At 51.7% G+C, this 26,961-nt stretch overlaps 2 protein-coding genes across 7 annotated transcripts; one reads left to right on the top strand and one right to left on the bottom strand.

Annotated features, from left to right (window-relative positions):
- The first annotated feature begins 81 nt into the window (after positions 1–81).
- Positions 82–26,961, top strand: ARL3 (ARF like GTPase 3). Its single transcript, XM_084526246.1, has 6 exons — positions 82–170; positions 7,079–7,222; positions 8,219–8,335; positions 12,500–12,550; positions 14,539–14,724; positions 22,985–26,961. Exons 1-6 carry the CDS (start codon positions 168–170, stop codon positions 23,030–23,032), a joined length of 549 nt encoding a protein of 182 aa, XP_084382372.1. The 5' UTR covers positions 82–167; the 3' UTR covers positions 23,033–26,961.
- LOC311439925 (uncharacterized protein) lies at positions 7,457–22,985 on the bottom strand. 6 transcript variants are annotated; one of them, XR_014695074.1, is made up of 6 exons: positions 18,654–20,380; positions 16,177–18,567; positions 12,675–12,736; positions 10,658–10,898; positions 9,092–9,206; positions 7,457–8,465 (listed from the first exon to the last, which is right to left on the bottom strand). XR_014695074.1 is itself a non-coding variant. In XM_084526247.1 (5 exons), exons 2-5 carry the CDS (start codon positions 16,890–16,892, stop codon positions 9,629–9,631), a joined length of 381 nt encoding a protein of 126 aa, XP_084382373.1. In that variant the 5' UTR covers positions 16,893–18,567; positions 18,654–20,380; the 3' UTR covers positions 9,214–9,628. The 6 variants fall into 6 exon arrangements, 1 of the variants encoding a protein (XP_084382373.1); XR_014695076.1 differs by having other exon boundaries at positions 8,342–9,206; XM_084526247.1 differs by lacking the exons at positions 7,457–8,465; positions 9,092–9,206; positions 12,675–12,736 and adding an exon at positions 9,214–9,640 and having other exon boundaries at positions 16,177–16,241; positions 16,830–18,567.

Below are 26,961 nucleotides of genomic sequence, written 5' to 3'. Positions count from 1 at the left end.
ACCCCGCGGATTTTTAGGGGCGTGGCCAACGGGCGTGGCCAATCATAAACCACGCCCCCCTCTCCTTCCCCCGCCCCGCCCCGGCGGGAAGGCGGTGACGTCATGACGCACGGCGGCGGCGTGTGCGTGACGCAGTTGCCCATGGTAACGCCGGAGCCGCGCGGAGGATGGTGAGCGGCGCCTCACGGCCCGGCCAGGCCCCGACAGGCCCCGGGGGGGAGGCCCCGGCCTCACCGGGAGCTCCTCGGGGGTTTTGGGGGCCGGCCCGGGGAGATCGGGGCTGGGGGGGGTTGGTTTGTGTGGGCCTGGGGGGTTGGTGGGGCCTAGGGGGGGGAGTGGGGCCTAGAGGGGGGAGTGGGGCCTAGAGGGGGGAGTGGGGCCTAGAGGGGGGAGTGGGGCCTAGGGGGGGGGAGTGGGGCCTAGAGGGGGGAGTGGGGCCTAGAGGGGGGAGTGGGGCCTAGGGGGGGGGAGTGGGGCCTAGGGGGGGGGAGTGGGGCCTAGGGGGGGGGAGTGGGGCCTAGGGGGGGGGAGTGGGGCCTAGGGGGGGGGAGTGGGGCCTAGGGGGGTTAATGGGGACTGAGAGGGTTAATGAGGCCTATAGGGGGAGTTGGTGGGTTCTAGGGGGGGTTAATGAGGTCTGGGGGGGTTAATGGGGCTTGTGGGGGGGTTGTTGGGGCCTAAGGGGGTTAATGGGGCCTGTGGGGGGTGGGGGGTTTCCTGTCAGCGCTGCCACCGCCAGGGGCATGGTTTGGTGCTGTGAGGTGTCTGACAGGAGCTGGGGGGGGTGAAGGGAGGGCTGGGGGGCCTGGGTGCTGCCTAGGGTCTGCTAAGGGCAGTAATCAACGCTGGGGGTAGGTGGGGGGTGAGGGGCGGTGTGGTTTGAGTTGAGGTGGGGTGGTGGTAATGATCTGGGTTGGGGTGTCAGAGAGGGATAGGGGTTGCTGGAGGAGTCTGGGGGTGCTGGGTGGGTGAGGACCAGCAGCAGGGCTGTGATGGTGGGGAGCTGCTGCACGTGCAGAGAGCACAGGCAGAAGGAAACGGCAGCAGGGATGGAGCTGCCCCGAGGACAAAGCAGCGTGCTGTCCAGGAGCCCGCTGGGTGCGTGCACAGGAGGAGGCGTGAGTGAGAGCGCAGCAGAGGCTGCTCCACGTCCTCGTGGGGTTAATTCTGGCTGCATCCCCACCTGCTGGGCCGCAGAGAGAGAGAGAGAGACACGGAGATAAGGTCTGCGGGATCTGCTCTATTTTAGATCAGTTGATGATGGAGCGTGTCCCGCCAGGCACCAAAGCCGTCACAGGATGGACATCTGCTGTGGAGATGAAGGCAGCTGCCTCCAGCAGCGCCGTGCTTTGTGGGACACATTTGGCCCGCAGCTGCTGCTAGCCAAATCTGCTCTTCTGCCGTGTGATGTCCCGATAAACTGGTGTCGGCTGGGATCTGGCTGCTCTTATCTGAGGGCTTTGTGTGTGGAGAGGGTGGGCTGGGTGTTTTCCAGCGCCTGTGTTATTTGATGCGGCGTTTTAATGCCTCTTTGTCTGTTTTCCAGTTCTGGGAGTTGTTTGTCGGGTTGCAGCCTCGCAGACGGGGTGGGTGGCACTTTGGGGTGCCCAATGGACTGGCTGTGCTGGGCAGAGGACCGGGGAGCTCTGTGCTGGCTCTCTGGTGCCTCAATTTTCCCTAAAACTGAATGACCATTAGTGGTGGAAACCCTCTGAAACACCAGAAAATAGAACTGGAGCAGCCCGGGGCTGTGGGTCAGCAGTCAGAACTGATGCAGACAGCTTGGTGTAACAACTTGCTGCTTGTCATCCGAGCATGCAGCTGCCCCGAGCGTCTTTCTGGCCTGTTGTCGTTGCACTGGTAGGCGCTGAACCCCCCTCGATGGCTGCGTGCTCTGACTCCAGTGACAAGGGGGTTAACGCCGAGCTTTGCGTGAGTTCGGTGCTCATCCAAGTGAGCAGATACAGAGGGGAAACATCTCGTTCTGCAGAGCACATCGGAGTCAGGCACCTTCCTCGTGGCCCTGAGCTCCTGTTTCTAGCACAGTTGGTGTTGCAGGGACTGGATGAAGCTGTCAAGTGCTGAAAGCACCAGAGCAGAGGCGAAGGGTGGTGGCATCGCCTGGTGGTGGGCATTAGCTCTTTGCACAGGGCACAACGGCGCCTTGCAACCTGCTCAGAGCGTTTGACTTTAATTACGGGAGGCGAATTCCTGCTGCTCCCGGTTAATACACCAAAACGGAGAGTGCACGGAGAACTATGTTAGTGGGTTGGAGCTGGAAGAGCTCTGTAGGTGACCTGCCTCCACCGAGCGTGAGATTTCGGAGGAGAAAAGGAAGTCTGCGCTGAATGACACCATATGGTGGAGACATGCAGCAAGCAAATGGCTCGGTTGGGAGTTCTGCCAGGGGAAGAAGGATTGAATCAACCGCGCTCAATAGATTAATTTACTTCGGTTGTATTTTGAGAAAGGCTGGGTGATTTTATGACCATTAGTGACATTCGCAGCGCTGCAGCCGAAGATAAAGGTAATCAGACGTCATTCTTCAGGGCCCCAGCTAATCAGCGCCGTTGTCAGAGCGGGCTCTTCTCCTCCAGCTCCCTGCGCGCAGAGGCGCACGCGGGACGCCAAATGTAGCCTCAAATATCCCCGGGTATTGGGCTCGGGCGCGTGGCTGCTGCGTGAGTGCCTGAAGGCAGCGCTTGCTTGTCTTTTATCTCACCATTTAAACTCAGGGAGCTGCTGCCACAGAGCTGGTGGCGGGCCGGGGCTGTGCTGTGCACGCAGGGTGAGATGTGTCCCCGCTCCACGGAGATACGGGGTGAGGGGAGAGATAACAGGAATACGAGGAGGAGAACGCCAGGCAGGTTGGAACTTGGCCCGTTCGCTGCCTGAACCTCCTCGAGGGCTGTAGGTGTGGCGGAGGAGACTCAAGGGGTGGTTTTAGGGCTGTTTTGTGAAGTTTCTCCCACGGCCTGAGGCGGTGCTGTCGGCTGGAGGGGGACAGCAGGACGCGGGGACAGCGGGGTGAGACGTGGCCATGGGGCAGGCCGAGCAGCAGGGCTTTGCGGCCGCACCGCCTCTCGGGGAGTTGATTTGATTCCGGCTAAATATCCCCGTCTGCTAGATAAGCAGTCGCTGGTGACTGAGGGCGGTTTTGTTTTAAATTCATTATCTGAGCTTTGTGGCTAATAAAGTCGAGCAGAACGCAGTTACTTCCCTCTCCTAATAGGAATCAACTGTGCTCGGCCGTGGCTTGCGGGCCCTGCTTTCTCCGCGCCCTGCGTATCCAGCCCTCGGTACAAGGGGAAATTATTCTTTCCATTCCAGCCGCGTACTGCCGATCTGATACAATATTTAACCAGATTATCTCAATGCTCTGTTTGTCCCAAACCAATTTTTGTGTTGGCCTGTAAAGTGAATCTTCCTTTCAGCGGCTTCTGTGGTGCAGGATGTAGTTACATGCATCAACTAGTTCAAAAGGCCCATCCGCAGCCTGGATTTAAAGCTGAATAAACCCACAAAACCCTTAGCTAGGCCTATAAATGTCACCGTATCTTTATATATGCCTGTACTTTTTTTCTTTTTTTCCGAGAGAACGGGATTACTGCGTGCAGCTATAACTGGAAGCCCTTTGATAATTCAGTGGGTATTTTAAACCGAGCAATGATACGCTTTCATAAAACCGCACATCGCTGTTTTCTGAAGGATGCTAATAAGATGGTTAGCCTTTCTTTCATGTTCAACGTGTTTATGAGTGCACTTACCCATTTAGCTGCATCTCCGAATTTAATGCCCCGCTCTGATTTCACAGTAATTGGCAGGAGCCTTTTATTTTTTTTTCTTTTTCCTTTCTGTGCGTCCCAGCTCGCTGTCTGGAAAACGCGCTCTCCTCCTTGCTGACCCCATCAGTCTGTCTCCTGGTGGTGCCATAAAGCAAACCCTCTCCACCAGGGATAATGATGTTTATAAACAAGCCGATCTGATAGCAAACACGCAGTTTGCTTAACCCCGAGGGGACCGAGCGGCGGCTGCCGGCCGCCTGTGCCCGGCCTTGGGTTCCTCTGCGCGCCTGCCCTTCTCCGAAGGCTGCACGCGCTGCCACGCTGTGCCGCTCGTTATCTCAGCAGCATCTGCAGTTCCCTCCTCTCTTACAGATGCCGCAGTCTGCTTAGTTTTGGGCAAGTGATGCTGCCCGTAGCCTCCTGCCAGCCGGCTCTGCAGTGACCTGCAGGAGACGCGTCCCTCTCCTCGCCCTCCGGCCCATCCTCCCTGCTCGCTTCAGGCTCCATCCCAGCACCCAGCCGTGTGTCTGCTAGCTGTGCTGCCTCAAAGGCCTCGATCCAGCTTAGTTTTGGCGTTGTGTTTGCAAGCAGAGGAGCTGATCCATCAGCGTGTGTGCAGGGAGGGTTGCTTGTCCCACACAGCGGCTGCGTGCAGCAGGGAACTCAGCTGGGTTATTTTTTTCCACTCTACCGAGCTGTCAGGAAATGCTTTCTGTCTTCCTAGCTAGCGTGCTCGTAAGACCAATTAAAAAAAAAATAATAAATACATTAGAAACTGGTCTGTGAGCAGCTTCCCTTAATCTTAAATATTCACTAGAGGGAGAAGGCAGGGTAGGAGTTTTCGGTTATATTTACCGAATAGTAACGAGCGTAGTGCCAAGACAGTTATTTGGCTGGTGATTTAAATTGTGTATACAAAGCATGTAACCTACGCTGGCAGCTACTGAAATGAAGTCCACTTCTATATTGGCTTGCTTGTCTTCCAGCTTTTTAAATCAGCTTACTTTATACCTTAGAGAATACTTTTATTTCTATATATATCCTCGCGCCGATTGGCTACCCCAGATAATCCTGTGATCAGCCGTGCAGCGGTGTCACTCGAGTCGAATGTGGAGCGATGCTGATCGTTTTCTCGTAGGCTGTCATACTGGCCCAGAAATAGCATCCGTCTACAATGGGAGAAGCTCGATTAACATTTGCAGCAGTTCCTCTTCCCGGCCCCTGAGAATTGCTCCCTGGTAGATAGGCGACGCTTCCCAATGCGTTTCTCTGCGCTCGCTATTTTGGAGTTGGATCCCGAAACGTACCGGCTCCTAATCCTGCTCTGCCCTGGGATGCGCTCCTCTGCTCTTAGCGAGTGGTGCTGCGGAGAGGATTAGCATTTCAACAACTGCTTTTTTTAACTGCGAGCAATAAACTAAAATAATAGGGCCTGATTCAGGGCCCTCCGCAGTTGGCAGCGGTGCTCGAGCTGGTATGTGCTGGCTTTGGGTCAGCCCTGTAAGAATGGGGACTTCACAGCCTTTCAAGGAGGGGGAACGTGTGAATTTTAGAGTTCCTGCTCTCGTGGGGTCTGTCCACACCGAGCCGCGCTCCGTGGGTTTACGAGCCAACAAACACAGCCGTAAATTTGCCAGCAGGTGAAAAGCAAATGCGCGTTGCTTGCCAAGGAGTTAAAACTTGTGTTTTTTAATGGTGTCAAGGGCACTTAGGACACGCACGGTAACAGGCAGGCGTTAGGGGCGTTCCTGTCTCGGCCTTTCCCCTGCCCTCAGCCCCGTGGAGCTCAGCCCGGCGGCAGGAGCCAGGCGCTGTGGCCGCGGGAAGGAGCTGCAGGGCTGCGAGGAGCTGTGGCAGCTGGCTGTGCCCGACACGGTGCTTCAAATCCATCAGCCACGGGCCCGGCGGCGGGAGCCAGCTGTGAGCACCCTCGGGCTCTTCGACTAACGGTGATTTGGGGGTTTACTGTGCCCAAACCCCGTGGGCATGGGGTCTCTGCCAAGCAGGGCCTGTTCCTGATTAACGCCTCTCGAGCCGGGCCTGCCTCCCCAGGTTTTTACCAGCCTGCTTCTGATAGAGGGGATGCAGGCTGAGGGTAAGATTTCAGTTTTGTTGTTTTGATTCCCTGCGTGAGCTCGGAATTTCTGACCCTCAGCTCGACACGGGGTGTTTTAAAAGCACAGGCACGATGGCAGTCACGCAGCTCTCTGCAAATACCCTTCAAATCCAATTTTAATAAGTTCCTCCTCTTCTCCCTCTTTCACATCATGCGTTTGGAGCTGTGTCAGGTCGTTAAATGGATAGCCAGTAAATTACTTCCCAATCAGAAATGCTTAGATGCCAGGATTAAACCTAGTTTGTGTTTGAATCCTTGTTCTACAGTATTGGAAGCTGTGGCATCGTGATCCATCGGGCCGTGTCCTTTCCGAAATGCTCCGTGCCACCTTCGCACTGAGCAGCCTCCAACATCCCTTGGCTCCCAGTCGGAACATTTAGAGTTGCGACAGCGTCCGTGCACTGCAGATTCGGGTGGAATTGGGGTGATTTGTGCCTCTTGGCTGCACGCTGGGATCCCGAACGCTCCCTCGGCCGTCGCAGGGAGATCTCCGAGTGGTGGCACCGACAAAAGCTCGAGTGCGCTGCCGTAACGTGCCCGGCTGTAAATGAGCTGACCTGCATATTCCGTTTCCTAATCCTGAGTGATACTGGCAGCTCCGAGAGCTGAGCCTGGCTAATGACTGCAATCCACTGTGCTTTTCTTAGCGAGGACGTGTGGTGATCTGAGATAGTTGTGAAGTGCTACATCCTGAGAAGCAGAACTGCACGTGCCCCATGGGTCCGGCGTGTTTTAGGCAGATAAACGGGGGTTGAGATGATCAGGGAGTTACTATGAAAAGAACCCATGTCAGGTAGGCAGTAACCTACAGCTAACTAGGAGGGAGATTAAATTAATGGGGTTTTCCCTCTGATAAAGATAAGGCAGAGCTTGCAAGGACTTGGTTTGCAGCTCCTACACACGATATCCTCGGGCGCTGTCTTCCTGGCACGGGCAGTGCCAAGCAGCTGCGTGATGTGAGCGGTGCAGCCCGGGGTGCACCCCACTGGGTGACATTTGTGCTGGCTGAGACCTTGCTGCTGGTCCTTGGGATGAAGGAAAATTGGGAAGAGGAAAGGGTTCAAGCTGTCCTGGAATCCACTGCCATACAGAACCTGTTTTGAGGGAAGGGGGACACGGCGTGGTGGGAGGAGAGAGTCAGAGGGGAAATAACAGCTGGTTTCTCTTGCTGATTTAGGGTTTACTCTCAATCCTGCGTAAACTGAAAAGCACCCCAGACCAGGAGGTACGGATCCTCCTCTTGGGACTGGATAATGCAGGCAAGACCACACTCCTGAAACAGCTGGCATCGGAGGACATCAGCCACATCACACCAACGCAGGTGAGGAAGGCCTTTCCCTGCCCAAGGCAGTTCTTGCGGTCCCACTTGCTTCCCAAAACTCTACAAACCGGAGTCTGGTGCCCCATTAAGTTTCTGAGTTGTCTAAGAGGAGGCTCCACACCAACCAGGACCACGTTTGTCCACACCAAACACCAGATGTGTGCAGGGGATGCTGTAACGTTGGGCCTGTCCCCATCTCCCTGCATCTTTCCCCCATCCAGCTCCAAGCAGCTTGCACATTCTGCCTCTCCCTCTCCGATGCCTTTGGCCCCCTTTCTTTGAGCTCGGGGCTGAGGAGAGGGCCGGCACCCATCAGGAGAGCTGCAGCACTGCTCCTGTGTCGACCAGAGGAGGTTGCTAGAGAGCTGTGGGAGATGCTTCCCCCACCCCATAGCTGCCTCGCAAAGCTCCCGGCCCCAACACCCTGCTTCCAAGCCCCAGTCCCCTGGGTGGTGTGGCAGCACGTTGCCAGCCCACGCCACATCCTGTTTTTCTACTTGAATGCCCTTTCAATCGGTGCTGTAATTGATGAAATGGACCCTTCAGACATGCAGCTGTTGCTCCTTTAAGCCTGGCATTCGCTGCGTCGTGTCGAATTGAGCTGAGACCTCTGGCTTCGTGTTAGCCAGGGCTCTACTCAGCTTTCACAGGCTTGGTCCTGCTTCTCACAGCTCCCTTGTTTTTCTCCTTATCTGCAGCTCTCCCACCTCTTCCTGCACCCACCCTGCTGAGCCTTCCCGGGGCACTAACTGCATCCTATGTTTCCGTAGCCATGACAGCATCAACCCTTGACCCAGGAGCACAGGCGAGCTGATGGCTTGGCGTCTGCCTTTGCTTTTCGCTGCCTCTCCTGCAGCCGATCCATCTTTGGGGCTGCCTGGCCCACCTCGCTGCACGTTGCAGGCCCGGGATATATAAGGTGTTAACATCTGCCTGTGAACGTGATCCAGCCATTCAGGTTTATGCTCTATGTGGCTTTGTTTCTGCTCTTTCCAGGGCTTCAACATCAAAAGCGTACAGTCCCAGGGCTTCAAGCTGAACGTATGGGACATAGGCGGACAGAGGAAGATCAGGCCGTACTGGAGGAACTATTTTGAAAACACTGATATCCTTGTGAGTATTGGCTGCGCTTGAATGCTGTGTTCATGCAATGGCTTTCCAAGATCTCGGCCAGAAATTCAGGAACAAGCACTGTAATGTCCCAGGCCTCAGCAACACCATTGCCATTGTAACAGGAGTTATTCTGAGGAAAATGGCAAGATTGGTTGGGTGCAGTAAGAAAAATACAGTGATGTTTGGAGAAATCATTCAGTTGTATGTTTTTACTTTCACAGGATGGGGCTGGTCAGAGCTAGCCCGTTCCTTTCCTCTCATCTCAGGCTCTTTCACATGAAGGAACATTAATAACCTTTAGCGTGCCCATCTATAGCTCCTTTCACTGAAGGCTCCCAAGGCTTGTCATGGGTATTAGTGACACAACTGGAGAAACTGAGGCACGGAGGAATTCAGTGTCACGTCTGGCATCAGAAAGGAAGGCTTCTTTAATCACTAGACTGTCCTTTAATGTTTTTGATGACTTAGCTGCAATTACCTTACAATTTGCTGCAGTTTACCACAATTGTAATTACACCACAGGACTGTGCCAGAGCCTTGGGATCCTCGGAGTGAGTTCTGACTAGTTTCAAAGAGCACCTCTAAAACTCGGCCACATGCAGCGGGCTGGGGGCTCCAGGCCCACCCTCCTGCCGAGCAGCGTTGCCAGAGGGAGCAGAGAAAAGGCCTCTGTGAGCAAGGCCTGCCGGCTCCCATGGGAAAGCAGGAAGCTCTCTCTGAAAGACGCCCTTCCTCCCTTCTGTCACACACACTCACCAACGTGCTGGGAGCTTCAGTGCGCTTCCACGGAAGGATCAGTGCTGCTAGGAACTAGGAACAGGACCCTTTGCTCCAAGGCTCGTGTCTGGAAAGGCCGGGCAGTACCTGCAGGCTTAGAAAACATTGTCCAAACAAAGCTGTTATTTAATTGGGACTAAAAAGTCCCCAGCAGCCTCTCTGCAGATTCCCCTTTTTCAGCGTTAATTTCTAATCTGATGTCTGAGGTCAACCACCGTGGCATAAACCCGGGCAGTTGCTTTTGCAAAGAGCGATGGTGCGATCTTCCCAGGGGGAAACTCTGCGTCTGAAAAACCAGCAGGACAAACGTCCCCTACCCCTCTGTGGCCGTCAGGAAGGGGAGCACGGCGTGGCCGTGAGGCGATCAGGCCCACTGAGTCCAGGCTCTGCAGCTGCGTGCGGTGGGGAGGCCGTAGGTTTGCAAATCAAAGTCAACACCGCAAAGCAGCAGCTAGGGGATCTTTGTCTCTGCTACAGCAGTTGCTCAGGCTGCAGGGACTGCGCAACTGCAAAACACTATCCGGGAGTCTGCTGGCAAAAAACAATGAGCTGGGCTGTGGGCTTCCCCCCTTCCCAGGGTGCATGGGAGAAATAAGGATGAATTTTAAGGCTGGAGGAGATGAAAGCAGTTGTGTTCCCTATCCTCCTCCCTTCCCAGCTAAAGCAATGCACAGAGGAAACCTTGCTTTTCATACGAGTAAGAAAATAGGTAGAAGCAAAGTCAGTTAGGGGGAAGGAGCAGAGTGAATTTAGAGAGGGAATGAGTGGTGTGCACGTGGACCTGAGCTCTCCTGCCTGCATTCCCTGACGGCCAGCTAGCAGCCAGTCCCAGGCTGGGAGCTGTCTGCAGGTTAGTGCAGTGCTTTGCCACGTCCGTACACATCAAAACCAGGATAGCAGCTAAAAGGATGGGACTGAGCTCTCCTGCCAGCCCTCGCACCCCTTACAACCAGTAATTTATCCCCTCTGTTAAACCTGGTGCAGGTCACACCTCTGTAAATTGAGCTAACTTATCCCTCATACTATTTCCTCATCCAGCCCCGCTGCTTGCAATTTCTCCTCAGCCCACTTGCTCTGGGTTTTGTTTTGGCCTGTTGCTCAAAGGAGGCACCCAGCTTTACAGGAATGTCTTTCTTAAGTTCCAGTACAACGTACTCAAGGGCTGTTCAAACTGGTGAACCGTGCTACAAAACACTACAGCCAGAAACAGGATCTTGTGCGGGCCTGGCTGTAGAAGGAAGATAGAAATAAGATACGCCACAGTTCCCAGGACCCCCTGCTTCTGTCTTCTCCTAAACTATATCGCACAAAGCAGAAAGGACCCTCTAAAGGGTATTAAAAAGCAGGAAGTGATTGCAAATTCAAATCCATGCAGGTGCCTTTGAATGAGAGCTCGGTCTTGCATCACACACCTGTGATATTTGGAAGCTTAACCCAGGCAAATAAGGTGTGGATATCTGGCTGATTGCATATTCAGACAGGCACCTGCAGCTATTTGGCACAGGGCTCTCTGGTTTGGAAGTAGGCACTCCGCACATACTTTACCTTCTCCGTGCTGTGCTTCTGTGGCTTTCGCCCTGAGCGCTGTTGTCTCCAGTTCTTATCTCGCGAGATAGCTCCCTCGCAAGGAACGGAGAGAGAGCCTGCCTGGCACTCGGGGCTCTTCCTTGCCAGTGAGAGAAGCACCATAACAGGGGAGGTGCCACCTCCCAGGCGAGAAGCAGCGCGCTGAGAACCCTCACGTGAGCAGTCCATCCGTGTGTCGCTAAGCTTCCCCCGAGACGTCCTGCAGGAGGAAAGATGACAGTCGAGTTTCACAACCGCCAGCCTGCAGCTTCTCCCTTTCTTTTGGCTTGTGCTTCCTGCCCCGAACGGGATGCCCAGGGAGGACGGGTGCAGCTGATGCAGTATTGCTGCGGGTACTTGGGATCACGCTGCGGGGAGAGGCTGTCACACATACCCCTGGGCCTTTTCCCCTCGCGTGGCACGTGCGCTGCTGTCACATCCCCGTGCAGCTGCGTCCAGCCCCGCCGCGTGTCCCCCAGCCTCTGTCAGCACGCATCAGCCTGCCCTTGGGAGGACGACAGACCCCGAGCGATCAGCATAGGACTGCGAGGCTGCTGGTTTTCCTCCTCCTCGAGCCTGGCATGCAGATTCTCCCGATGCGCGTCCGGTCCTGTTCTAAACAACCCCAGCACTGCTCATTAAGGGAGTGACTGCAGCTTGCTGCTAGAGGTCTTCCCTTCCCCCAACTATTTGGTCAAAAATATCCTGGAAGCGTGGAGTCTTAACGCTGAGACTGCCTGCGAGGATGCCATTTATCTTGATGGCGGGGTGCTGTGCTCATCTATTCCCTCAAAACCAGGCTGACACTTGCTCCCTGTAAGCCACCAGAGCATGCATATGACATGCTAACGTCTTCAGTCAGCGCTGATGGAGAATGGCAGGGACTGGAAGCAAAAGGCTCAGTGTTTGTCACCAGTCCTGGCCCTGTCTGCTGCCCCAGCATCCCTCTCCTTCAAAAACCTTCCCAAATAATAAAAAAAGGGGTGCCAGGTGGTTCTTGCTTGGGTGTTATATTGAGGTTCCCCAATATCTTTAAATGTGTGCATGCTGAACTGCAATGATACTGCTGCAGGAAGGGAGGGAGGATGGCCAGACTTACTAATTACTCGTCTAGAAGGACCTTCAAGGAGCCTTTTAGCCCGTGCAGACTGCGAGCTGCCTCTGCTGGGAAACTCTTTGCATTTACAGAGGGAAATCCGCACATGGAATGCCACTCGGAGGCGGCGGAGACCCCCTGCCAAGGCAGGGAGCCCGCAGGCTGGAGAACCACCCTTCTGCCCACCCTTCTGGCTGGCTGGGACCTCCTCGTGGGCTGTGCGATGTGGTGCCCAGCTCCAAAGGGGTGGCAGGACTGTGTGGTCACGCTTGGTGAGCCAGCTACTCCCTGTCTCCTCCACCGCCCTGGTAAACAAGCTGGCAGCTGAAGACGGAGTCTTGCAAGCAGGATCCAGCCATCATCCCTGCCCACCTGTTCCAGGAGGTTGCAGGAGGAGAGAAACTCACTGTCCCCAATATATTCGTGCTTCCTCTGTCCCCTGAGTGTCATTAATAGATACCACGGAGGCACCAAGAGCGTTCCCAGTACTGCCACCAGCTCCTTTCTGATCCCAACCACGTGGCTGTCCGCTCCCCCTGGCTTTTAAAAAGGTGGTTCCTCTCCTCTCCGAGCGTCACCAAGTTTTGTCAACATTTGCTATGTAAATAATATCAAGCATCTTTATGCCCCGAAGCATAATTATTAGGTTCAACTCATTTAAGCACACGCTAGTGTGGAAGAACACCATCTGGGAAAAGTAACATTTCCCCTCCTTTCTTTTTCAGATCTATGTCATCGACAGCGCGGATAGGAAGAGGTTTGAAGAAACGGGTCAGGTGAGCTTCTTATGCCCAGCTTCCTTTGAAGTAACGGAGCGCTTCTGAGTGCCCCTTGCTCACAAAAGTTAGGAGGATGATTTTGTTGTTTATGAGGGAAATTTGCATTTCAAGAGAGACTTGCCTTTCAACATCAATGCAGATCATTTTGGTAGATGGGAAGCAAGGAACGTAGGTAGCCTAATTCTGTTTAAATAGAACGGTTTTCATTAAAGTTATACAATAATAGCAAATGGAGCCCAATACTGAAAGCAAAAACTTCTCTAAGTCCTTTAAACCTTGCCAAACCAAGACCCTGAGGAATCTTATTTTCTTATTTACAAAGTTGAAATGGAAATCATATTGACTTGATTGTCTTTTGGATGTAATTGAAAAAAAAAAAAAAAAAAAAAAACAGGAACTTTGTAACTAGAACTGGCTAGAAAATCTGATTTCCGTTTTGCAAAGTTTTGATGTTTTATAACACTTTGTGTTTTAGGATGGAACAAAAATAGGACTTTTGTAAAATTCAGAAAGTGACAGCGTCCCGAAATAGCTTGCAACAGATTCACCCCCTTGAAACGGGAAAGTCAGAAATGAGAGATTTAGGTTAAAGCCCTCTGTTTGCCCGATTTGAGGGAGGCACTTGATCTTTTGTCTCTCAATTCTCAAGGGCACACCCTAACAGCAGGACTGTTGGTTACTCTAGGGGTGGGGGGGACTCTCCCTCCTGTTGGTGCTGTTTCATTTTATATCAGCAATTAAATATTCATTAGGCAAAAGAGAGGAAGCAGAAGCTTAGAGCACTTGCCTGAGTCAGGCGGATTCAGCCTGGACCCCTCACATTTCCACAAACAATTTGGTTTCAATAAATCAGACGTGTCAGATGAAAGACCTATTTTGTTGAAAAATTCCCAGCCAACTCTGTTTATAACTCCATTCTCTTGTCCTGTTTTCCAAACCAAACATTGCTTTTGGGGGGATGGAGTCAGATTACCACCGCAGTTCAGCATCTCTCCGGCTGCACTCATTTAATTCAAAAGTTTCTAGTCAGGGGGATGAAAGACGTGAGGACAGTATCTGAAAGTGAGACCCTTCCAGCTAAATAAGGAGCCCACAGAAATCTCATCTACTCATCTGTCTGCAACGCCAGCAGTCCCTCCAGGTTCAAGTTCTGCTGGGCTTGCCATATGTTCACATGGGGAAGTGACTTGAGACTGTGCTCGTTTCACACGAGGCCATTGCACAACCCTAGACATGAAGTATTTCAGCCATCGTTGATCTACTGCAGATTCAGATTTGAGCTATTAAAAGACTCTCTTTAAGTCACCCACTTTTAAATGAACAAACCCATTTCTCAGGATGCCACCCAATGTGTGCTGCACATATGGAGCCAAACTCCAGCAAATAAAGCTGATCTAGCTTGTCTTCAGCTAGCCAATGCTTACAAAAGCATTGCCACTTTCTTGTGGGATTTCCATTTCTGGGAGGGAAAAAAAAAAAAAAAAAAAAAAGAAAAAGAAAAAGTCCTCTGCCACTCAAATTGCAGCTTATGGTACTTGGAACAAAACCCCGAAACTCATTATTAGCGAAGATATCAGGGCTTGTGTCAGTGGCTGCTCAGGTACAAATGCCAGTCAGGCAGTAACTTAACACAAATTCCTCATACTGCCAATTTACATGTTTTTTGCTGTTTCATCAGTTTTGGTCTCTGAGGAGTAGAGCCTGGTAAAACACAGAGTTGTAGCCTTTAAGGGAACTGCTAATTTCAGACTAAGATGAAGATTTTTGTAACCTGTAATTGGAAGAAATAGCTTTTGAACCTTGGGCACAGATGATTGTATACATTTTTGCTCTCTTATAATAAGATCTAAGTTTCACTGGAACACGCTCTTCCAACATTTGCCCTAAATATATTTCTAATTAGAGACAACCACTGGTGGTTGAAGGTTTTCTTCCCTTCCCTCTCTCTGTCTTCCCCCCACCCTACTCCCTTGTAAATGATATAGGAGCTGGCTGAGCTTTTGGATGAAGAAAAGCTTAGTGGAGTCCCCGTGCTGATATTCGCTAACAAGCAGGATTTGCTGACGGCTGCCCCTGCTTCAGAGATTGCCGAGGGACTGAACCTACACACTATCCGTGACAGAGTCTGGCAGATCCAGTCTTGTTCGGCTCTTTCTGGAGAGGGAGTACAGGTGAGGCTCTGGAGAAGGCTTGCTGTGCCAGCAGGCCATCTGCGAGAGAGAGAGAGAGCTCCTTGTCTGTTGATCTGCAGGGTGGGGCTGGACCGGCTGCATCGCGAAAGAGGGTCAGAGCAGCCAAACCCGTGCTGTGCACAGCACAGGGGGCACATCTCTCCTCAGGGGGCGCATATCTCATTGCCCATACGAAGGGGAGGGGGAGCTACGGGCCCTTGGGATCTCTTCGTCCCTAGGAAAGGGGAGCCAGCACCTCCCCACCACCCAGGACCCCTTGGCCGGGCCAAATGAAGACATTGATTTATTGGAAAGAGACTGCTGTCAGGTTAATCATTTTCACAAAACAAATCGCCTTTTACTATTAACCCCTTTGACTGTTACAAGTGTGCACTTTAGAAATCTGATTTACCTCCACGGCTAATGTCATTTGGCGTTTTGCTCAACCCAGGCGCCAGAGAGAAAGCGATCAATTTTTCTGGCCCAGAGAAACACAAGAGCTGCACATGGGGCAAAGACCACTTCTGCCTAATGGCAGCGTGTGGGGCAGCAAAAACCTGCACTGGGGGCTGAGCTGTGTTCCTGTGCCACGCTGTAATAGCTGAGTCTTGTGCTGCTGTGCTGTAGCCAGTTCCTGCAGTATAGTAGCTCTTTGTAATGTAAATGGGACCTGGGTTTGTTTATTTCACTCTTAGGCTTTCCTGAATTAATGAAATATTTGCAGTGCTCCCAATCCGAGAGCAGGCAGGATTACTCCCTTCACTGATACTTAAAGGAACAGAATCGTCAAGATATTTATCTTCATTGCAAATTCAGTAAAACCCTATTTGCAGATGCTACAGAGATACTCAGGATAGTCAGATCTCAAGCTGAGTAGGAAAAGTCGCAGAAGAAGCCCACAACACTGAGTGGGCAGTAAAATGGCAGACGAAATTCAGTGTTGACAAGTGCAGAATGATGCACAAGAGGAACAACAACCCTAACTATACACTTACAGTGATGGACTCTAAATTAGCTGCCATTACTCAGAGAGCAGATCATTGGGAACAGCAGCTTAGTGCTCATCAAAGGCCAAAAAGGAAAATCAAATGCTAGGGAATTACCAGAAACCAAACGAGAAACTTTCCAGAAAACATCTCTTATGTAGCAGAGTAAAAGCATAGTGGCCCTCAGCCTTGACCATGACACATTCCTTTCTGCCTCTGTTCCCATCTAAAAAGACTTTTGTAGTAGTAGAATCAGAGTCAAAGAAGAAGTTGGGTTAAAGGGTCTTCAGGACATCTTCAAACCAACCTCCTCCTTAAAGCAGGGATACCCACAAGTGTAGGGGAGGTTGCTGAAGGCCTTGTCCAACCAGGAAATAAATATCTCCGAGCAGGGAGATTCCCCAGCCTCTCTACATAACCTCGCCCAATGCTTAACTACCCTCATCAGGAAAAATTGTCCACATACCTGCTCAGAAGTATGAGAGATTTGAGGATCTTCTTTTGAGGATGATCAGCAGTACGGAGTGGTGTCTGTAAACAGGGAGAATAAAAGGATTAGGACTTGCAGCTTGGAAGGGAGAGGACAGAGTGGGAACATCTTCAGAATTTGTAAAATAAGGCTTAAAAATGGCAGGTAGACCGTACACGATTTTTCACATTGCTAGAGAAAGGGTGTCTGATGAAATAATCAGACAACCTTTTAATAGGAGTAAAAACTGCTTCTCTGCTCGCTGCATAATTGAATTGTGGATCTCATCAGCACTGAATGTTGAGGAGACCAAAGGTGTCAGTTGGTTCAGAAAAATACTAAGCAATTTCTAAAGAAGTTATCTGAGAATCATCTGCAGATAGTTGCTGTTCACCAAGATCTGGAGATAGCTTTTTAACGAGAAACAGCTTGGGCCATGGACTGGGAGGGGAGAACAGAGCAAGGGAGACCCTGTTCCTACATGTCCTTTCCCTTGGCATCCCAAAAGGCCATGAGGGACCCCTGGCCTGACCCACTGCAGCAGCTCTGCTTTGAAATTCTTAACCCAACATTTAGACCTAAACGCAGCAGATGGCCTCCTTCAAAGAGCCTCTGTTCAGTTAGCTGAGGTACAAATTGTTGTCACCAACCTTGTGGAAAGCTCCAGCTCTGTAATCTTGATTTTGAAGTGGTGGTCTTCGAGGGAAATACATTCCTCAGTGGCAGCGTGTGTTCAAGTCCAAAGAAATGTGATCGAGATCAAGAAAGCGAGGCTGCAGTTCAAAGGGCTGCAGACAAGTGCAGGTTACCTCCTTCCTTCCTCCAGACCCTCCCCTACTTTATGTAAGCCCAAGCCAGCTCCCCAGCTGTAGGGAGGCAGTAGAATGAAAATTCAGGGAGGTGGAGGAACTAAATGATAGGTAACAGCACTTCCTGATGATGAGCTTTGACAAAAGCCTCCTTCCCAAACCGATCCGCGGGCTCTCTGAAGTGCCCTGCCACTTATTTGTTGTTGGGTCCTTCTTTCTGTGCCCTGTCCTTGAAGTACAGTCTATCTCTACACACTCAGCTGAGTAAAATACACAGCCCAATGCCCTCCACGAGAAAAGTTATATCCATTTCTGTTCTTACTTCCAGAAAACAGAAGGCAAGAGCTAAATAAAAGCATTTGCAGCCATATATACTTTGCTTATCATGCCTATCTAGACAAATTAATTTAGATGCAGGCTAGATAACATCCTGTTTCGCTGTCCCCAGTCTCCCTGCCCTAAATACTGCAGCTTATTCCATAAATGATTGTTGCAGAAAGGTCAGGTAAGTTACAAACTCTCTGCAGCTTATAGAAAAAAAAAAGCCCTTACATTTCTCTTCTGCTGGAACTCCAGCCCTGTCAAATCAGGCAGCGAGGATGCCAAACTCTCCCTTTGCTCACAGAGTCATTGAACAAAATGTTCTGTGGGATGGCTTTTAAACTAAAGGATTTTAGGTGCAACTAGATCAGCCCAGGAAGAAACAACATCTCCATCCCTTGAACTCTCAGGAGAGGTTAACATACTCAAAATTTAGGGCAATCAAAGAAAAAAAGAAAATGTTTAAAGAGTGAGATTAAGAAAGAAGGCTTTGAGGATCGCGGCACACGATAGCAGTGGCTCAGAAAGGGAGCTCTCTGTGTAGTTAAATCTCAGGTCACTGCTTTAAGGACTTCTTGGGGAAATGACAATGAGTGGCAGAAAAGGAAACGAAGATGGGGAAGCATCAGGTATTCAGAACGAAAGCCGAGCAGCGAGCACGCTAACCAGGGCTGCTGACGGAATACGTGAGCTAGAGCAAAATCGGAGACATCACTGACGGATTTTGCAAGTAAGAGTAGCTGCATATCTAGCACTGAGCACACGCACGAACAGAGTTCAGAGGGGAAGATTTTTTGTGATAGCTTGAAGGAAGAGCAATGAGGAAAGATAAATAACGCCAACAGATGAAGGAGAAATAGTTTGAAGGTCATTTAATTAGTTTAGCTGCTAGCACCATGGTGTATAGAATTGGGTAGTTAAGACTGGGGATTTCAAGGTTAATGAGATTAGATTATGGTTAATAGAATGATATAAATTTAGAGAATTTAACTATTGTTTGAAATAGGTTATTTAATAAAACTGTTAATTAAGGAGGGAACCCATATTGTCATCTTCTCTTTTAAAACCAACCGTTGGGGACTAGGGGAAAGGGGCCCAGCAACGTCCTGGGCAGGCTCAGAAGAGAGGTGACTGGGTTAACTGGAAATCCTGTGCCGAGCTTTCCCCCGTAGAAGCCAGCTGCTGTCCCCCACTATGCCAGCTGAAGACTTCATTACCTCGTGACTGAACACGGGCAGCACTTTTCTTCTTAATCAGACTTCGTAGTGCCATTGAGAGAGGAGCAGCATCCCTCGTGCTTAGGGGCTATTTCGAGCAAACCCTCTGCTTGGGTCTGATTTTGACCTCCAGACCTAGTTAGGAGAGCAGGAAAGCAGCATCCCGTTCCCACTTACACTGAGACCCTTGCAGACAAGCGAGGGAGGCGATTGCTGATGCTAGCAGAGAGACACAAGAGAGCTCTTGCCTCACAGCAGCTCTCCGCTGCCATGTAGGCTCTCTTGGGGTTGCGCTCTCCGACCAGATCTCCAGTTGTAGTCCTCGGCATGCAAAAGCTCAGCACGTTCCACCCCGGCCAGCCAGGGTGGGGTGAAAGCAGAAAGGACTCTGCTTTGCTGCCTGCCCTCTTGCTGGAGGTGCTACTTAGGGGCCAGGGCGTGTATTAAACATGAGTCAAGCCTTTGGAGCGCTCCACAGCTCGTTTCTTGTTTGAAGCCAGTCCCCGATCAAGGCAGCAGGAGCTTGGCCTGCCCTGAGGAATCATCCTCCAGAACGATGCTGCAGCATATTGTGTCCAGAGTCTCCCAAGCATAATGGCCCCCCGGAGACCATTAAAAGCCAGTGGAGATGAGAGTAGCCACTAAACTTCTCTAATTTATGCCAGAGCTGCTCTGGCCCAAAGGACTGTAGGAAAGGCTGAGCCGCTTTCTCCTCCCTGGCTCTTTCAACCTAGACGAGAAGGGGAGCCCGAGCCCTGCGTCGTGCTGGGGCTGCCATTCAGCACTTTCACAGGGGCGAGATCGAGACAGGGCTCCCAACCATCATCTGTGTTGTATCCTCTGAGCTCGGGTTTGTCTTAAAGATGTCTCAGCCGCAGCAGGCTAGCCAGAGTTCCTCCACATCTTAACAAGGTTCTGGGGCTACTTGTAAATGTGATTTAAAACCAATTTTGACGACTGCAGCTCTCCTGGGGCAGGCAGAGCCAGTTGATGAGGAGGAAAAGCAGCGATATTTCCAGATTACAGGGCAAAGTCTTGTGATTTTTAAGCAGGGTAAGAAGAGAGTCTACAAAGCTGCATCGGGGATACAAGGTCTCAGAGGACAAAAGAAAAGCTTGCACCCAGGCAAAAAAAACAATGGATGATGTACTTGTGGGAGCCTGTAAAAGCCTGCCTGTGCGATGACTGGAGGTACAAAGAAATGACAGATAATGAAGGCACAGTCCTAGCTGTGCAGAGAGAGAAGAAAGTGACAGTTAAAATAACATACACCAAAAATGCTAGAGATGGAGAATTTTGCACTCGCCTGACCCAATTTATTATGGCAGACGGAGGATTACATGAAAGGATTAAGCTTTGCTGTCCTTAAGGTCGCGTTAGGGGTCACAAGTCTGTGGCCTCGCCTGATCCCTGGCTTACAGGGGAGCAGAAATCGGGAGGCTTTTTCTGGGGTGGAAGGGACTGGTTCCCGGTGTTTGAAGTCAGATTACTTCACTCCCACAGCCGCAGAGCTGATAATGCAGAGAATAAGCAAGCAGCGGGCTAATCCCGAGCAGGACTTGGTATTTCTCCCGGGGGAGGCTCTACCAGCTCTCTCCCGAAGGGTGCACAGTACAACTCCCCTGGCGCGGGAGCAGATGCGACTGCAGCGAGGCGGGGTTGTGCCAGGCAGCGTTTCTCTGCAAGGAGCATTATCTCCTTCCCTGGAGTTCTCTCTCTTTGCTTTGGTAAAGTTTACTAGCTGCTTGTTAAGGAGCTAAGAGAGCTGAAGCTGAAAGATCTGAAATCTTTCCCTGGCTAAGTTTTCCCATGGTTGACTTGAGGCTGGAATACTAATACCGTATCCGTCTCCATCCTCAGAATACCTGCCAACGTTTCTGTGTCTCAACAAAGCAGCCCAAGGACATCTATCAAGATCTAAATGTTACTGTAGGGATTGTACTTTCTGCACAGAGCCATCTTTTAAGCATGCAGATATAGGGACAGAACGGATAGGGACAAAGGATGACAGCAGTTGACTCCTTGTGGGTTTGACTCTTTCAAGCATCGTTTCCTCCTTCCCGTGTGCTTCCCCCACAGCAGCTCTTTGTGTTTATAGCAGCTCCTCTGGATTTCTCTGCCTTACCAACCCCCTGGCCAGCCTCACACCTGAGGTAGAAAAACTGCAGACATACCTTCTGGTTTCTTTTGCCTTCCACTGCATTCGCTGTTCTCCAAAGCATTTGGGGACGCTGCAGAGGACGTGCACCCTGACAAAGGTGCACCAGGAGCCACAGAGGCAGCTGCAGCGTGGCTGAGGATGAGCAGAGTACCCCTCACACACCCCTCTGATACATCACACTTAGAGCTGGGCACATTCGTTTTCTCTTTATCACTGCCAGGCAGGGAGATATTTACAATTAAATGCGATTTTTCCTGCCAATTAACTCATGTCAGAAGAGAGTTTTAACATCGATTCCTGCTTTAAAAGTTCGGTGACCTACTTACGTATTTCAAGCCCGTTTGGAGTTCACCTTTCCTCGTGCGTTTTGCTATGTCATTCTTTTGCCCTCGTTACATGCTTGATGCAGCCAGGCTCCCAGCCATGGTAAATCCCATCATAAACTCTGCTTTATGACCCTCACCGCACTGGTGCTAAAACGCTCTGCCTTTCCCCTTCCCCAGCTCCCTAATGGCAGCGGGCAGAGTTTTAATCACTGTGAATTCAGGTTGTGGTCAGATTAGGTAGGAGATAGGATGCGTGTTTGTTGTTTCGCAGTGATGTATTGTTTCTGGGATTACTGTGCTGAATAGCAGAGGGTGTCAGCTGATATTTATTACTTTAAGCTGTCTCAGCTGTTCTGGTTCAGCAAATAAACCTACATTCAAAATGAATGAGGAGCTCTGCTTGCCTTGTATGCCATGATGTGTGCAAATGTGATTATTGCTTCCGAGGCAGGGGAAGCTGGAATCATTGTGGGAGCATTTTCGGTTATTTATTTATTTTTACTCTTTGCAGGCAATCATGCAGATTTCTAAAGCACACAATCAAGCCAAAGGCTTGACACCTCTCCTCCTCGCCCCATTGTTAAGCCCTGGCATTCCACACGCTGGGAACGGCTCGCTCCCTCTCCCTCTAAAGTGATAAGCTTTAAACCGCGCTATTGATTGCTTAAGGCATTACATGTTTTACACCTAGGTTATCAGTGTTATTGAAAGGGGAAGACACAAAGCTACTGGGCCTTAAAATGAATCTACCTCTCTTCTTTTCCCATTTGCTCTGAGGATTTCAGACAATTTGTTTTACACCGATCTCTGCCGCGGAGATAAATAAATGAAACTGGAGACATCAGCCCTCCCCAAGGTTAGAGTTAGAAGTGTTATTAGTCCTGGGCCTCCTGTGCACCCCAGCACAAACTGGGCTCGCTGATTCTTTATTTAACGCAGCAACGAGGGCTAATTTCAAAAGTTGCTGCTCCCCTTCAGATAAGAAGTGTCACATAGCACAACAGTCAAGGCAAATTGGTATTTGCAAGCGAGAACCTGCTTCTGATTAAGCCCTGGGGACTCCCTCCCTCCCTCTCTCTCTCTCTCATTACTTTTCAGCTCCCCTTTGACATGGCCACCACCTTTGTGGATGAATGGGGGCAATGTGGAGGCACGGTGGCGGGGCTGGGCTCACCCAAAACGATCCCAAACTGACCGCTGAGCATAACACAGTCGTCTCACAGCAGCTAGTGACAGGAGCAGGCAAAATGTGGCTTTGCCCTTCAACAGCACATCCCCTTGTGGGACCTCAGCAAAAACTCACGCTGGGTTCTTCACAGCAGAAGGGCTGCCCTGCAGCTTGCAGCGCTCAGAGAGGCTGCACACGTTTTTACAGAAGCACCCTAACGGGTGTATCAACATCCCCAAACCTGACCACCTCTATTCTCACTGAAACCCGGTGGGATCCCCCAGTGCCTGTTTTCCGTGAGGGCCCCGCGGCACAGGGAGCAGAGCCCACATCCAGCTATTTCGGGGGCTTTCACCCATCCGAGTGGATGTGATTTGACCAGGGATGTGCAGGAAGCTTGCAGCTGAGCAGAGATCAGAGCCCTGTTAGTGCTGGCTGTGCAACCAACAGCCTGGAGTGCCCGCTCTCCGAGATAAGGTGACGTGCCCAAGGTTACACAAATCATCCAAACCTGGAATCGAGCCTCGGTCTGCTGCTGACATACCTTAACAGCAAAGCGATCCTTCCTTGAAGGGACGCAGGGACATGATGAGGCAGTGATGCTTTTTATGGGCAGACGAAGGATTTAATGAGCCCTCTGTGCGACACCCAGCGAGCAGCGAAGCACTCGGCTTTCCCCCGCCGCGTTTTTGGGGCGCAGAGGGCAGGCGTGGGGTAGCTGAGGAGGCAGAGCGTGGAGTCGGGTGGGACTGGGGGATTCCTGTTCCCTTCGCTCGACTAACACTGCCTTTCTCTGTCTAAAGGACGGCATGAATTGGGTGTGCAAAAATGTCAATGCTAAGAAGAAATAAAGCGGTCTGAGCTGCATGGAAATGGAGGAGCGGTGGGAGCAGAATTCTAGCCCGAAAACACTAATTTGCTGCTTTCTGACCAAATGTTTTTCCATCTGTGCACAGCTACAGCTGTTAAAAGAAAAAAAAAAAAAAAAAGAGGAAAGGGAAAAAAAAAGGGAACAACATTGGTTAAAACCTACTGCTGGATTTGGAACTTGACCTGCTCTTTAGTACCATTTTTTACCCCAATAAAGGAATGATATATTTCCTCCCTATGCATAAATAGTATTAAATGTCTGATTAGCAAGCAAGTTTGTAAGCAGAGGCAAGGCTGTGAATCACTGCGAGGCAGAGGGAGCGCTGAGTTGCTGTAGCTGCTTAAATGCATCCGACCTGCCCTGTGCATGCAGCCGTGCGGTCGCTGAGGACACGCTCAGGTGTCAGTCACAGCTTTTCCTCCGCGACAGATAAAACGCGGTTTTGTTACCAATTGTGGGTAGTTTCTTTAAAAAAAAAAAAAAAAAGAAAAAAAAGCTGCTAAGAAGTCATTTGTGTAATGAGGGTAGAAGACTTCCACATATTCCTAGAGCCATAAAAGGGGAGTTTGATCATAACGAGACACTGTTGCATTGCGACGCTGCCGTGGAAGGAGGAGGAAGGTTATGTGTGTATAATTGAAGCTCTTTACAATTGGAATAATGCGGGATGAGCGTGCCTAGGGCTTTTCTCGCAGCTGAAGGAGAATTTAGCCCAGCGTTTCACCTTGAGCCAGCAAAAAACGTGGTTCCTGCGTTCAGTAAGCTCCATATGTGAGATTAGTCTCGATGCCGAACAATCCCTGTTGATTTTCCTTTGATGTTAAGGCAACTCCGCAGCAAAATGCAATTAAGGCCGTGATTACTTTCTCGAATGAGATACCGGGTCCCAGGCTTCCTTTCTGAAAATGTGCAAAGTATCTTCTCCTACCCCTCCCCTGCCTCGGCGGGCCCCGCCGAGCCCTGCGGGGAGCAGGCAGGGGACTGCCCCTGCGCGGGGCTGCCGGCCCAGCCCGCTGCCAGCTGCACATCATCCTGCTGCAGGGCCACGAGCCTGGGAACGGCAGATGGGAAGCGCTCTTTGAAACGAGGATTCATTCTTCCCTCAACTGCCTTTCCGCCCAAAGGATGCAGTTGCCGAGATGGGAAAGCGAACGCTATTTTTTTTATTTTTTTTTTATTATTTTTTTTCCCACCTCCTCGTCCTCCCCGCTTCAAACCCAGCCCCAGCTGACGGCGGGCAGGGGAGTCATCGGCGCGCCAAAGCAGCCGTGTCCTGCGTGGAGCGAGCTCGGCGACTCCTGGGCCGCTTTCTAAGGCACAGATGGTGAAATAATCCCGCTGCCCTGCTTGCCAGCTTTGTTTGCTGCCTGCCTGCGAAAGGCCAGAGAGCGGCTGGGGGCTGCCTTACCCCTGCCACCCCACACAGCCGGGGCGAGCCGTGTGTAGGGCAGCATGTGGCTTCACCAAGCGCCAGCGGGTTGCCTCACGGCTCCAGGCTGACACCCCTGGAGCTCCCAGCTCTTTGCTCCTCCCTTCCCTTGGACATCTCCAGCTCAGAAACATCTGCACCGTGCCCCTGGCCGCCTCCGTGGTAGGGCCCTGCAGCTTCGAATCACCCCGGGCTGCCTCCAGGTCCCCCCCCCTGTGCCGCAGGGTGCTTGCAGAGGCGGTTCAGGGGTTGAGCTGCGTGGAGTTCAGCTGTCTTTGCCGTGGCTGGGGGCAGAGGGACAGCTGGGACAGCAACTGCTTTAGCAATCTGAGTTTAATCTGCCTGCGTCCGTGAGTCAGCACCCTGGGAGTGCATCTGGCTCCAGCGCCGAGGCAGGACGTGCATACGGAGTGAGGCAGCCGGGCTGCAAAAAAAAAAGAAAAAAAGAAAAAAAAAAAAAAAAAGATGATGACTGGGAGGGGGAAAAGAGCAGGCTCGAGCTGTTGGGCAATAGCCCATGACACAGAGAAGTGACACACTTCCAGCTTTGCGTGGCTGGAGTGAGGAGTCATGGGGAAAGATGCTCATTTAAACACAGCAACTGTGTTGGCTTATGGGGAAGCCCAGGAATCCGAGCCCCGCGTGTTCCCGGAGCTGCTCGGCCAAAGGAGGAGAAATGTTTCCTAGGGTGCATACGAAAGGTCGCCTTTCCCCCCCTCTGAACGTATTTCCCTGGTGCAAGCGCTGTAAAGAAGTGCAGCCCTTTCCCCAAGGCACGATTTGCGCTGGCAGAGTGACAGCGCTGTGTGGCAGATCCTCCCCGGCTCTGGATTTGCCCTCCCTGCGTGCGAGGTGCTGAGTGAAATGCTCTGGCATCTGTCCCCCGGCCCCGTCAGGGCAAGGAGAGGCTCCTTCTCTCCCCCGAGGGAGCTCAGGTGGGTGCTCCCCAGCTCTCTCCTTCCCTAAGCAGTGACAAACCGACCCCGTGACACCCAACCCGCGCCACGGCTAGCCTCCTGGAGCCAAAAAGCAAAACATTTTTCTTTTTAGGCTCCCGTCAGTTGCGCTTAGAAACGCGTGTAAAAAAAAAAAATTAACACATTTGTAGAGCAAATTTCCTCTTGCTCCAGTTTGGAAGGAAAAACTCGCCTTACTGAACTCAGGACCCAGAAGTGTTTGCTGGCTCATGCGCTGTGCTCGCACGGGGCTGCACGGGGCGGTTCCTCGCCTCTGTGCCACATTTGTCTGCCCGGGAGGGTGAAAATGCCCCCGGCTTCAATAAATCCCCCCGCAGCAGTGGCCATCAGTGCTCTTTGTGCTGTACCCTCGCTCTGTGCATCCAGCTGGTGAAAATATAAATGGGTTTGCGATTCCCTTCCCCTGCTCCTCGCCTGGACGCTGCCCGCTGTGCCCCACGCAGGGCTCCCGTCCCGCAGCACGCAGAGCAATCCCTGCCCCTTGGCCAGCCCTCCGGATCCCCTTGGTTTGATGCTAAGCGCCCGAGGAGGCTTTGTCCTTCCAACTCGGTCTCCTTCGCCCTCTTTTAAGGAAGATTGGAGGGAAGCACAGCATCTCATTGGTATGGGGGGGAGCCCCGCCACGCGTGGCATCGATTCATGGATTTTTAAAGCCAGAAGGGACCATTATGCTCCTCTCTCCTGACCTCCCGCATAACACAGCCCATTAAATTCCACCCGGCGAGTCTCGCGGCGAGCTCGGTGCCTCGCGGTTGAATTAGAGCAGCTCCGCGAGCGGGACGCCCGGCCGTGATTTAAAGGCTCCGAGTGACAGCCCAACCCAACCCCGGGCCTCGAGGAGTTTGTCGCAGGGGTTAATTCCCTTCCCCAAGGGGAGGTTGCCTCGCTTCACTTTCACATCATTAAATCTGGTGGTACCTCTGTGATGGATTAAAGGCGCCTCTCCTGCCCGCTCCTGTTCTCGGGAGGGGAAAGAGGATGGAGAAGGGAAATTTTCCAAGGGCACGTGAGGAAATAGGGGCTCACCTCCCTGCTCCAGCAGCCCGTGTGCGAGCGGGGACTCGTGCCCCAAGTCAGGTTTGCCGGAGAATTTCTCCCCTTGCCCTCGGAGAAGGTTGCCCAAAGCCTCGTGCACCATCTCCCCGAGCCCCGATACCGCTTCTTGCACTTTCAAGGCTATTTCCCTGCCAAAAACACAACAAATCAGACTTTTTTTTTAATTACTGAGTGTGCTGGGATGAGCCCAGCCCCGGCAGCCTCGCTCCCTGCCCCACGGGGCACCAGCGGGCTCTGCTGCAAAAGCAAAAGCTCGCCGCTGTCTCCTCCCAGCGCATTCCCTGCTCCGGCCGGGCCCACGCAAGCTCTTTCTTTTACGTTCCCTTTTTTTTTTGACTTTCACCAAAAAGGGGTGTTTGCAATATCTGGTCATGTCGGTACGCGGTGTACGGTTTAGCTGTCTTTGTCAAATAAAAAAATAAAGATATTAAAATTTAGTAGAAAGAC

Source organism: Aythya ferina (genome assembly GCF_964211825.1).
Source record: "Aythya ferina genome assembly, chromosome: 7".
Lineage (NCBI taxonomy): Eukaryota > Metazoa > Chordata > Aves > Anseriformes > Anatidae > Aythya > Aythya ferina.
Note: the sequence above shows the minus strand (reverse complement) of the source record. Positions and strands in the feature narration are given on the sequence as shown.

Bases quoted from the DNA above. Each gene is read 5' to 3' on its own strand.
- LOC311439925 (XM_084526247.1), bottom strand. From the start codon at position 16,892: ATGTATTTCCCTCGAAGACCACCACTTCAAAATCAAGATTACAGAGCT. The intron at 16,242-16,829 runs GTTGGTGACAAC...CCCTGTTTACAG, and splicing joins GAGCTGGAGCTTTCCACAAG to ACACCACTCCGTACTGCTGA. The intron at 10,899-16,176 runs GTATGTGGACAA...TTCCTCCTGCAG, and splicing joins TCTCTCATACTTCTGAGCAG to GACGTCTCGGGGGAAGCTTA.
- ARL3 (XM_084526246.1), top strand. The intron at 12,551-14,538 runs GTGAGCTTCTTA...TAAATGATATAG, and splicing joins GGTTTGAAGAAACGGGTCAG to GAGCTGGCTGAGCTTTTGGA. The intron at 14,725-22,984 runs GTGAGGCTCTGG...CTCTGTCTAAAG, and splicing joins TTTCTGGAGAGGGAGTACAG to GACGGCATGAATTGGGTGTG.